Genomic DNA, 12959 nt, shown 5'->3' with positions numbered 1-12959 from the left:
CAAGCAGCAACATTTTCATTTCATTTAGGACCAACTAGACAGCATAAGAATTCTTACAGTGAAACCACATGATTTTCCATTCCTTAGGAGTGGCAATAATAACATTCTCAATATGGTTACTGTGGTGGCCTTACTGAAAGTCTGAATGGCATTATTTTCATTTAGGACCAAGTAGACCATGGGATGAAATGTGCTAGCAGACAGACAGACGCACTGAAGATGGATGACAAACAGCAAGCCAACAAATGCTAGTCTAATAATAATAACTAAAACTACTTCCATGACTTGTCACAACATATCCCCATGCTTCTTATGACATGTTGATTCCCCCCTCCTTCCCTTCAGACCATGCCCTAAGATTCATAATCCCATATTCATAACACATTATGTATCCTCCTTCACTGAATTCATGAACAAAGTTTAATAATGAGAAAAAAGGGGTGAAAACTAGCCACAGTGACCTGTTTTTGTCAGGTTTAAGTAATAATTCAATCAAACAAGACTGGTTTCTTACTGAATACTCCTCCTTATTTCCAGTGGCAGCTAACAATATTCTACTTAAATTAAGTGGATTTTATAGCGCAATGAATCTCAAGAAAAAAAATTGCTACAGTCAAGGGATAACTTACTCTGTCAGCTGCACTTCCAGGAAAAGCAGTAGATAGAAAAGAAAAGCTGGAATGATGGCAATAAAAATATGCCATGTTTGCATTGGGTACTTCTCTCCCATTGGATTAATTGTCCAACCACGGACTCTACGATTTGTTGGTCCAAAGGGCTCTGGAAGATCAAGTTTCTGTAATAAGAATAAACAATTTAACATCACTGAATAGACCTGATATTATAATAAAGATCTCACAGTTGTCCTAATTCCATATTTCAACATGTAACATGTATAATAACACCACCAAAATGTGCTATTAGGGCTAATGTAATAATCTTTCAACATGTACCCTATATAATAACAATACCAAACATGTTGTTAGGGCTAATGTAATAATCTTTCAACATGTACCCTATATAATAACAATACCAAACATGTTATTAGGGCTAATATAATAATCTTTCAGCATATCACATGTATTATACCACCACCAAATGTGTTATTAGGTATAATGTAATAATCTTTCAATATGTAACAAGTTTAATAGCATGACCAAAATGTCCTATTAGGACTAATGTAATAATCTTTCAACATGTAATGTGTATAATAGCATCACCAAAATGTGTTATTAGCTATAATGTAATAATTTTTCAACAGGTAACATGTACAATAGCATCACCAAAATGTGTTATTAGCTATAATGTAATAATCTTTCAACGGGTAAGACGTATAATAAGACCCCATGACGTCACAAATCACATATGGCAAGAGCATGGCACAGTGACCAAATATTTTCAATGAATTTCAAAGTAAATTTAACATGTTACTTAAATATTGCTATTCAACTTGTTTCATAAATTTCAAATAAAATGAATGCTTTGTTAAATTCTTCTATTTCTTATGATAAGAAAAGAACACTGTCAATTCTAAAACATAAATGAATCAAAGTATTGAGAACACCTGATGGCTTGCAGGGGTGAAATGATAACAATTAACAGAGGGTTCCTATGATTTTAGGAGGGCAGTTGTGTTTTGTTTCGATTTTATGTAATTTCCTAAGTCCATTAAATATATTTTTGCATGTTGAGTAAGTGTGTTTTGTTTTCTATCCCTCTTTGATTAGTATCTTGCCTGGGTGTTGGCATCCCACTCAAAGTTTCCTGGCCTATTATACCAATAGTGTCCAGTAGCTAGTGCATTGTCTTTCACAGGGTGTCAGCTATAGTGTCATCCCACTTTAGTTACAGTTTTAGATGACAACTTGTACAGCAATTAACATAAACATACTAAATCCATCTACTACACTGTACTCACCATTTTATTATTGGTGGGAGACTACAATTTCTTTTGAGTAGCTTTATTTTATTTTTTCTATTATGTCAAGATAATTAATTTCTTTTCTTCAAATAATATAATGGATATAATATGGTGTTATTTTACTATAAATCAGAGTGAGTTTTTTTCCCAGCTACTGACAAACATTTTGGAAAACATGTGTCAGGCTCCTGCCTAATAACAATTTGTTGGTCCCTAATATAATTATGGTATACAGTGCTACATGTCATAACGGTTACGATCCGAAATATCTCGGTATACTGTGGTACAATATTTTTCATTGTACCCAGTTCTATTATTAGAAGTGGGACAATATCCAAAGGGAGATAACATCTTTTTAGGTAAATCATTTATCTAACTTTGAACTTCCTCCTTTGTCATATAAAACTGAAAATTAAAAAGTCTAAAGCTCAATATATTTTGCTAGCAATTGTAATGATATTATTATGCTTCTCACTGTACTAATACAAACTAGTTTGTAATACAGAATGGGCACGTTGCCATAAATATGCACAGTCTGAAATCCCTCAAAGCCAAAAGAATAATTTTTTTTAATAAAAATCTTAAAAACTCTACCTGTGTATATGTGTCAGCAAGGAAATAATCAAACAGCACCATGGCAATAATGGCAATAAAAATTCCAAAGTCACCCAGTGCACGACGAGCCTGCAAAGGAAAATTATGAAAGTATATATTTTTTGTTTCTTTTCAACAATGTCTACTCTAAATTCTTCTGTCTCTAATTTCAACATTATTCCTAAAACTGTGGTTGAATTAAATAGTTTGGAGATATCATTGTTTTAGAATTTAACTCTAATACTACAGCCTGTTTGCAGATTTGTATTCAGTTATAATTTAGTTTGGTCAAGTGAATCATTTTTCTTTTGATGCAATATTAATTAGTTTTCTTTACTGTTTAAAGTCTGCACGCTTTTCAAATATAAAAAATTCTTTGGGCTAAAATGTAGAGAATAAAACATAATTAATATTTTTATAGATTGTTAGTGTATCAAAAATTAAATGAAAAATTATAGACAAGGTAGTAAGTCAGTTACCACAATATTTCTAAAATAGCTGTTTTAACTGTAATAAGCATTTTTACCAAACAAAAGCTGTAACGTGCATGAATTATTTTTCTGGAACAGTTATAAAAAATCTCTATTACCAGAGGAAAGAAGCATTTACTAAATATATATTTGTTTACAAGTCAAATCCAAGTGCAAACAACACAGACCCAGATATGCTGTTGCATAAATTGCCAACAGATCTGGGTCTGTGCAGTTTTGTTAGGAGTAATTACTACAATAAATAGATCTAGATTTTAAGGCACAATATGTAATGGCAAATCTGGGTCTTTGTTGTTTGCAGTTTGAATGGATTTGTAAATAAGTATGACAGATTTACACTGCAAATCTGGGTCTTTGTTGTTTGCAGTTTGACTGGATTTGTAAACAAGTATGTCACTTTTACACTGCAAAATCTGGCTGAAAAATCCAATGATGATACATAACATAACGAAGGCCTGTTACTTTCACAAGAAATCATCATCTACAGCAATATATCCCACTGACAAATTTGCATTCATACACTGTAGTGATCCAAACATTCCGATCTAGTCAATAACTGAAACGAAGGCTATTTAGTTAGCATTCACAATATTAAATTGTATTAGCTAATCTAAAATAAATTTTGAACATTTTTGCAATATTTAACTTGTGACTAATAGAAAAATAACTTTAATTCCTATAATTATGGTTTGCCATGCATAATGCTGAAATGAAAAACATCCTTCAGTAGAGTATTTATCTTATTAGTTACATGAAGCTGTTCACACTGACATCTACTATGGGTTTAACCTACAGTAAAATGCTGGTACTGATGCAACTTTTGCTGCCCCCATGAACATACTTCACCAATTAATTGATTTAAAAAAATCAATTGTGGTATGTTTATCTTTGGCTGAAGCATAAAGGTTTTGCATAATCTGCTGATTGATCAAAGTCTATGATCCTCCTTCTCTTTCTGATTTTGTGCCAATATCACAGATCCTTACAGAGTAAATCACTGTTCCAGCTGTAACCCATATATCAAAAATATACGTGATAATTTTCAGTAACTTGTAAATGCTAAAAGTATACATTACTGACCTTTATTTTTTTTTAAACCTTATATAATATATTGAAAAAATAAATTACCTGCCATAATCTGCTGTAACTGATAAAGATGTACTTTTACTATTTATTTTAATGAAAATAGGAGTCAAAGAAGATGAAATAATTTCATTCATTCTGACTCAAATGTTGCACCTTTCATCTGCTGTGCCTCAAGATAGAAAAAAAAATAAACAGAAAAAAGTTTGATGGTGTGTGTGTGTGTGACTTGGATTTTTAGCGTACCTTTAAAATAATTCAGTCATATTGCTGCAATGTCTGCCGTGTGGCAGTTTGTAGTGATCTCTAGCACTGGGGCATCAAGCCACAGATATGTAGCATGATGTCCCTCCTATTCACATTATCCTGACACCTGGCCGAACAGTCCTAACACTAACCTCTTAATGCTGAGCGCCTAGTGAGGTAACTGTTAGTACCATTTTTATAAGTCTTTGGTATGACTCAGCCATGGTTTGAACCTGCAACCTCATGCATCTAAGGCAGACACACAAAACTAAGCCACCAGAACAGTTCAATCAGAGTTGAATATTGATATATCTCTTACAAACAGACTGGTGTTGAGGAAACCCAGTTTCACCAAGTTGTTTATATAGTTCTTTTGGGAAAAAGGCATGTAACAACATCCAGATGTGATTAATAATTTATGTCTTTGACATTTGTAAACTTTCTTACACTGCTACTCTCTCTCTCTCTCATATAACAGAGTACTATGATTTGATGCATCACATTTACATATGATATTTAGCTCATAACAAAATCGCTATTTCTTATTCTAATTTTTATACTTTATTTAAAATAATGAACATTCACTTTCAGCTGTAACTTATTGCCCTCTCCATGTTATTTAGTGCATGAATCTATTTATGTTATTTAGTGCATGAATCTCTTTATGTTATTTAGTGCATGAATCTATTTAAGTTATTTAGTGCATGAATCTATTTATGTTATTTAGTGCATGAATCTATTTATTTATTTAGTGCAAAATTGTTTTGTTTTTTCTTTTCTTTAAAACGTCAAGAAATTCAATTATATAATGAATTTAGTTCCGTGTCATTATTGTCTGTATATTTTCTGAACAGAGCATGGTTGAATAATTCTTGCTTTATCATCTTCATGCAGATACAGCTAGAACTACACTGGCCAGCTCACAAGGAGATGAACAAAGTTCAAATCCCACAATCTAAATATAGTCTGTTCTTAATTGTTTTCAATGTGCTGTTTAACTTTGAATTAGGCAGGAGAATTATGTTACTACTGTATTTTCTGTGTGAATGTACACAAAACTCAGCATAAACAGTAAACTGCTGACATTATTGGAAGGTATACAATGGGAAATCTATTACTTCAATCTTTTAAACATATTGCAGCCAATACATACAGTAGAACCTGTCTTGAAAGACCACCTCTTCTGCCAAAAAATTATGGTCTCTCAAAACAGGTGGTCTCTCATAACAGGTCACAATGCTATATAATCAATAAATGTATGCATTAAGAGTGTGGTCTCTCAAGACAGGTGGTCTCACATAGCAGTGGTCTCTAAAGACAGGTTTTACTGTATAAGCATAAAATAAAACAAAAATTTGGCTGCTCAAGTGAATAATGGATATATTTCATCTCATGGTTCGAAATCTCAAGTATTTTCACTTGTGGTTTCATCACTTCTGGAAATACTGGGTTTTTCAAGCAGATGATGAAATACATCCATTATTCACTAATTTCAAGCAATTATCATCTATAAACTTTGTAGGCAGGAACACTTCCATTCTCAACAATTCTGGCCTGGCCATCAGGTGGATTTCATTATCCGATGCTAGTGCATAGGATGTATTATATTATTTTGTGTGAGAACCTTACTATGATGTTGTCAATGGCAATGACATAAAAGCTTGGACCCACAGTGGCTTAGCAGTCTAAACCGCTTTACCTTTACTTATCACTGCCATGTCACCTCTGTCCACATGGGTTTGAGTCTCAGGCTAAGCCAATGTGAGTATGTGAGAAAGCTTTCCAGCAACTTCCTGTAGGCTGTGGTTCATAACTGGGTTTTCCTGGGTTCTTCATCCACCATTTATACTGGCTGCCATGCATAGTGTATCATGTGTTTAAAAATGGCATGAAACCCAGAACAACAACAACACAAACTGATTTCTAGTGGAAAAATTATATTTCTATTTTGTTATCTGCTAATTATCTGGTATAATAAATACTTACACTTCTGCCAAGAAATCTACTGTTTCTGAATATCCGGAGGAAATAGGCTATCAGAAATGTTCCTAGTACAAGAATTGTTGAAAGTAAAGCTGTATTTGGTTGGTTGTACTGTTTGATATAATGATGCTGCATAGGCACTATTTCTTCATAATAATGGTCGATACCATCGCCATCGTGTTCGTTAGTACTTCTAGTCGCATTATATGCTGATATCACAGATGGTTTTAATGCAGTGGACATGTATGAAGTCATATTGATAATAACAACATGTGTCCCGTTGGTAAAATTTAGATTAGATGGTTGGTAAGGTGTACAGCTATCACAGTAATAAAATCTAAGAGGATGTTCCTCGTAGATCTGAAATGGAAAATATGGCAAAAAATGAATGGTAATTAAATACACATTTCAATATTTTCACAAAGCAATGTTTTTAGAAAACGTGAAAAAAAATTATGAAATTTTAAAATTGTAACAAGAAATTACATTCTAAAAGATTTTCCTGAATAAAAATGGTGGATGCCTAGTGGTGACAACATCATATTGAAACAAATACCAATTTAAAATGTCTTGTTAAACAAAATTCATGTTTTAATTTAATAATTTAATTTGGTTTTAATAATCATCCTAAATCTGCCATGCCCTCCTCTGTTCAAACTTGAAACGAGTCCATCATGTTGTATCAATGCATGCAAGCATTTGAGTAAAACCTAACGCTGCATACCCGCCCACTGATAATAACACAGGTAATAAAATGGGCAACTGGGTACCTGTAAAATAAAAAACAAAAGCAAATGTTTCCAAGTTCAGATCAAATACGTCAGGAGCAAGCAAGACACATAATAACAATTACAATCAGAGGCTCATGTCATTGGCTGCTGTAAATTTATCCATCGTTAGACTGCTAACTAATTTCCTTCTTTTCTATTTATAGTAACTGTACATGAAACAGTTCCAAGAACACCAATGGTTTTTTTCGAATGTGTAACCAAGTGTCACAGATTCATTATATTTTGATACACTCTTATGTAGCAGACCCATCTAAACTTAAAAAGAAATGGCACCAGACATTACAAGAAATGGGCTTTATCAATGTGACTCACAGATATTACAAGAAATGGACTTTATCAATGTGACTCACAGATATTACAAGAAATGGACTTTATCTATGTGACTCACATATATTACAAGAAATGGACTTTATCAATGTGACTCACAGATATTACAAGAAATGGGCTTTAGCAATGAGACTCACAGATATTACAAGAAATGGGCTTTAACAATGTGACTCACAGATATGTCAAGAAATGGGCTTTAGCAATGTGACTCACAGATATGTCAAGAAATGGGCTTTATCAATGTAACTCACAAATATTACAAGAAATGGGCTTTATCAATGTGACTCACAGACGTTATATGACTGAAAAATCTTAGAGGAGAGGGGTTTTGTTAAACTTAAAAACATGCTGCATAGGAAAAGGACAAATCAATAGCACTTTACAAGTTTTGAAAGAAGAATTTGACAGTGGATTTCATGACCATTGAGTGAGAGTAGTCATGTAGACAGTTAAAGTGAATGTTATGCATAAGTAATTTATCAATCAGTTTTGTGTCTACTCATACTGATTACTAATCCACATGGATTTAGCCGATTTGTGACAAGAGTTTTAACTGAAGATCCAGGTAAGTAGCAAAAATAAATGTACGTTTTCATAGTTTTCTGTAATTATGGCATGTAATACACAGACTGTTATTATCAAGCTCAGATTAAGCTTCTTTGCCATTAGTAATCATTATGCTTATACTTCTCTTGGGGGTTGGCATGTATGAACCTACAACAAAGCGGTTCAGGTTCACATTCAATACAATTTCCCTTTTAATCTTGTACCCAGGTATCCAATCATTAGGATTGACAGGCACTCTGTCAAAATTTTCTTAACATTTTGACAGCATTAGTAAATGCCTAATTATGTGTTAACTCAGTGTCAAAGCTGGCTTTATTTTGATGGTAGTCAACAACTTAAGGGACCTTCAACACAATGACCCAGAATGTACATTTAAAGTTTGTATTCAAAAGAACCCCTCGAGGACAGCCACCACTTTAACATGACAAGCAGTAACCATATAAGTTGAAAAAAAATGTCAGATTAACCCCTTACATGCAACCCTATTTTTGATAACATGCCAATGAAGAACCAAACTTTAATGTATACAAAGTGGTAAGCAATTCAATTATTCTTACAACCGTGTGATCATCAAATGTCAGATTTGGCACTTTGTTAACTGCTGGTTATTGTTACTGCAAATAACTGTCAAGATTAAAAGAGCTAACAGCTGAGATGTGCACCATTAGTGGGAAAATGGGTGATAGCCTTTTGGGCTTCCCTTGGATGTCAATTTTTTTTAACTCAATAATTAGCAACTATTATTACTGACAATATCTATGAACATTACAAAAGTTTACATTTGTGATGCACCATATTGTTCAGCGCAAATCTGATACACAAAAAACTGTTATGCTAGCCCCTTTTGGCTTCTCCCTCAGACAGAAAAGAAACTTTAACTCAGCAGAGTACCAGAATCTGAACAACGAATCATGTGACAAGAACACTTCCTTCACAAACACAGGGCATTTTGTTTTTTTTTAAAAATCACAACAGTGAAACAAATTATTTCAGAAAGTTCAACATCTCAGTGAGAAAAAGATAACTTTATTTTGGAAGAAAAAGTGAAAGTAATTCAAGTCAACAAAACGGGGATAGTTTGAAGATCCTTGCTGAAAAAGCTGATAGAGCAAACATTCAAATAAACAAATTCATAAAAGATAAGGAAAATATTCTGTAAAAATTAGAAAACTGAATGGAAAGAGACAGAAAGGTTGTTACAGGTAAGAGATACGTGTACCCTGATTAAAAGGACAAAGTTTTCAAATGGTTTTGCAGAGTGCAGGCCAAGAATGTTCCACTTATCAGTTTAATGATTCAAGAAATGGCAAGGTTATTAAGAAAACTGTAACAACACAATGATGATTATTCATCATAATTTTTTAAAAAATTCAAATGAAATTAGAATATAATGATTATTCATTGTAATTTTTTAAAATGTCATTAGTAGTTTGTATCACATTGATTCCACAACAAGCATGCAATTTTTAATTGAAAATATTAAATATTTCAGAATTAGTTGTTACCTTCTTTCTTCATATGGAATTAGTACTCACACATGTGAACACCATCTTTTGATGGTAACCCATCTTACAAGGCCACATTCCCCAGCTAAAGGGATGGCCTTTTAAGAGTGGGATCACTGCATTCATACCGGACATAATGTATGTCACAATAAAAACACCTATTTTTTACTCCCAAATCCCCTGACATAATCATGATTTTAAATAATCTTGGATGAAAAAAAATGAAAAAAAGAACACCACTTCTGTATATGCCTACAGCATTATGAACAGTAAACAGTCTTTCTTTGAGCTCAGGTAAAGGCAGTTGATATAGCAAATTTTCATAGAGGCAATTAAAGGCAAATGGTCCAGTATCAACAACTACCATTTCACATATTACTTAATTAGCTGATAATAGCTAGGGGGATATGTCAAGTTGAAATGCTTTGGAGGAGTTCACTGCTAGTCTGCATAGGTGAAGGTCACAAAGTGGAACAACACAATTCATTTTTAGTTGGAAGTGCTAGATGTGTTACTACACATCACTGCCTTGAATGAGAATGTTCAAACCATCTGTATTAAAGATTATTGGCAAGTTTGTGAACAGCAACAATGTTTCTTTGCAGTCAAATTTCACTCTATATATATATATAAGGCAAAGCAGGATTATTTAAGTTGTTAGAATAGTGTTTGACTGTGATTCATTTTTGAACGTGATTCAGGAAGCATCAAGTTATCAGCAAAACAAGCTAAGTCCAGCAAAAATAAATTTCAGAACCCCTGGCTGACGGAGTTTGAAGCACAGGAGCAACGAGAAACATCTAATTTTTTGCAAACAACATGTTGACATAATTCATTCTGGAGTGCATGATGTTTGTCATCATAACCACCTAACATAATTCGACAAACTGAATTTAACATTCAGAGTAGTTTTCTTTATTTTTATTTGTTATCTTAATCTTGCCAAAATGCTAGACCAAGCCCAACTGACCCCTGCTTTTCAGGATGATTGTAGCCATGAAATAGACTGACTGAAATACATTAATAAGTACATGCTTGTGTTTGTACAGTAGATTTGCATTGATAAGGCATTAACACCCGTACTGGACAGAGGTTTATTAATACTGTTTCACTTGCAAAGGCCCCAATAAACTAGAAAATATTATGCTGCCTCATCACCATCCTATTCCTTCCCGAATGAAATGTTTAATCCCAAAAGGGATGTATAGTATAATTTCCCTATTGAGACAATCATATCTTAGATACAGTTCTGACAATGCTAACATTATGGTCATCAAGAATAACTCAGTTCTGACCAGGATTCACTCAAAGAATCCAATAGGGAAGTTTAAACAACAGTACCATCTAGTCTATAGTGAGTGCAAAGATGAACACTAATGACACTTGCATTACCTTCAAACCCTTGTGCATCATATCTGTTCAAAAAACAATTTTAAATGGTAAACCTTGTGTACCATAAGTCACTTGTATATGAAGGTCAGTTCTGCTTTTTCCAGTGGGTGGTCACTGTTGACAGGTTTGACTGGACTTCTACCCAGATACATAAGGTATGGAAGATCTATGTGATCTTTTATAATAGATGCTCTAATAACATCTACTGCCACATTATAATTCTCATGTTGACATTTTTCACTCAAACATTCTACTATTTAGTTGCAAATGCAACCATTTTACTTGTAATCTGGAGCACTGTGAAAATATACTGCTAAGCATTTCTACTGTTTTCAAGCCAAGCCATTATATCCCATCATTCCTCATTTACGTTTTTGTCCAAAGAATGTATAGGGACCAGATTTCTTTTTGTTTGTTAGGTTTTACGTTTTTGTCCTAAGAATGTATAAGGACCAGTCTTCTTTTTGTTTGTTAGGTTTTACGTTTTTGTCCTAAGAATGTATAAGGACCAGTCTTCTTTTTGTTTGTTAGGTTTTTATGCTGTAGATACAAAGTCTTGTAGTATCACTGTTATTCAACAGCTTGTTAACTTTCAATAACTTATTATAACAAAGATCGAAAAAGAATGAATCAGGAAGTTTTTCTACCTGTGAAAGTGCATGTAGGTTGACTTACTCAAGTAAGCACCTACTTCATTATGAAGCATTTCCTCTGCCAATAGGAAGTACAGCCAAACATTGTTTGGGTTTATGCAATAAATCACAAAGGAATGGGTACTAACCTCCTTGAGTTTATAGATAACCTCTACAATGAATATCATGGAAATGAGCACGGCAAATACTTCCTCTGTGAAGCGTGTAATGTATTTCACCAAGAAACTCCCCTCTGCTGCCAATACTATCATAGTTATCACAAGCACCCATAAGCCAATCCAGATTCGCCAAGGTAAGAATTCTATGTGGCTTGTTTTGCAAAACTGAAATGAGAACAAAAATAAAGTTAGCAAAGTTAAAGTTGGTAAATGAGAAATAAAAAGTTACAAAAAAATGGTATCAAGTTAAGATATAATTTGAAAATTACAAGTGATGTCAGGTTCTATTCTAAAATTTAAATACTAGGCGGGAAATTTCCCCTCAAGCTGGAAAACATGGGAAATTTCTGAAAGCTTGAAGGATTTCATGAAGAAATATATATGGGGCTTTAAAATATGATGCACTATTTTCTCACAACCTTTAATTGTTCAGTGTGATGGTTTACAAATTGCACTAATTCATCAAGCACACATCCTAGAATAAATCCTAGTAATGCATATTTACATTTGGAGTAACAGATCATCTGCCAGTTGTTGCTTTAGATATATATTGCTGTTTGCATACTGTTATATATATACCATATTTTGTGTGTGTGTGTGTGTGTGTGTGTGTGATTTGGAATTTTAATGTAGCTTTAAAAAAAATTCAGTCATATCGCTATGATATCTGCAGTGTGACAGTTTATAGTGATGTCTAGCACTGGGGCATCCTGCCGCAGACTTGTAGCATGATGTCCCACCCATTCACAATATCCTGACACCAGGCCAACCAGTCCTAACACTAACCTCTTAATGCTGAGTGCCAAGCAAGACAGCTGTTAGTACCATTTTTGTAAGTCTTTGGTATGACTTGGCTGGGGATCGAACCCATGACCTCCCGCATCTGAGGTGGACGCTCTAACCACTAGGCCACCGGAACGGTTTACCGTTTTGTATATACTGTTCTGTATATACAGTACTGTATATACTGTTTTTGTATATTCAGCTCTCCCCAATCATAATGTAGTAGTCAGGGTCCATAACTGCTAACCACTTTATGTACCGAACAGCAGTATAGCGAAAATGATCGAAGATGTTGTGTATACTTGTGTGTTGGAGGTGTGTGTGCAAACAAAACGCCAGTTAAATGTATAGTAATATGGTGAGTTTATGTAAAACACTTCATTTTATCTGATAACATTTTAAAATAAAATAAGAAATATACCAAGCTTTATTTTGCTTTCTCTCAACCCATCCTGTCGTACATGA

At 33.6% G+C, this 12959-nt stretch overlaps 1 protein-coding gene across 6 annotated transcripts in view; it reads right to left on the bottom strand.

Annotated features, from left to right (window-relative positions):
• Nucleotides 1-12959, bottom strand: part of LOC149789623 (band 3 anion transport protein-like) — a 256790-nt gene that overhangs the window by 25517 nt on the left and 218314 nt on the right. For all 6 annotated transcript variants that reach the window (XM_089971657.1, XM_089971656.1, XM_089971658.1 and 3 more), the window contains 4 exons: nt 11682-11876; nt 6322-6678; nt 2516-2605; nt 630-796 (listed from right to left, as the gene is read on the bottom strand). In XM_089971657.1, the coding sequence (XP_089827783.1) occupies nt 630-796; nt 2516-2605; nt 6322-6678; nt 11682-11876 (809 nt within the window). The remainder of the gene's footprint in view (nt 1-629; nt 797-2515; nt 2606-6321; nt 6679-11681; nt 11877-12959) is intronic.

This window comes from Sinohyriopsis cumingii, chromosome 10 (assembly GCF_028554795.1).
Source record: "Sinohyriopsis cumingii isolate HCF-2022 chromosome 10, ASM2855479v2, whole genome shotgun sequence".
NCBI classification, from domain to species: Eukaryota; Metazoa; Mollusca; class Bivalvia; order Unionida; family Unionidae; genus Sinohyriopsis; species Sinohyriopsis cumingii.
Note: the sequence above shows the minus strand (reverse complement) of the source record. Positions and strands in the feature narration are given on the sequence as shown.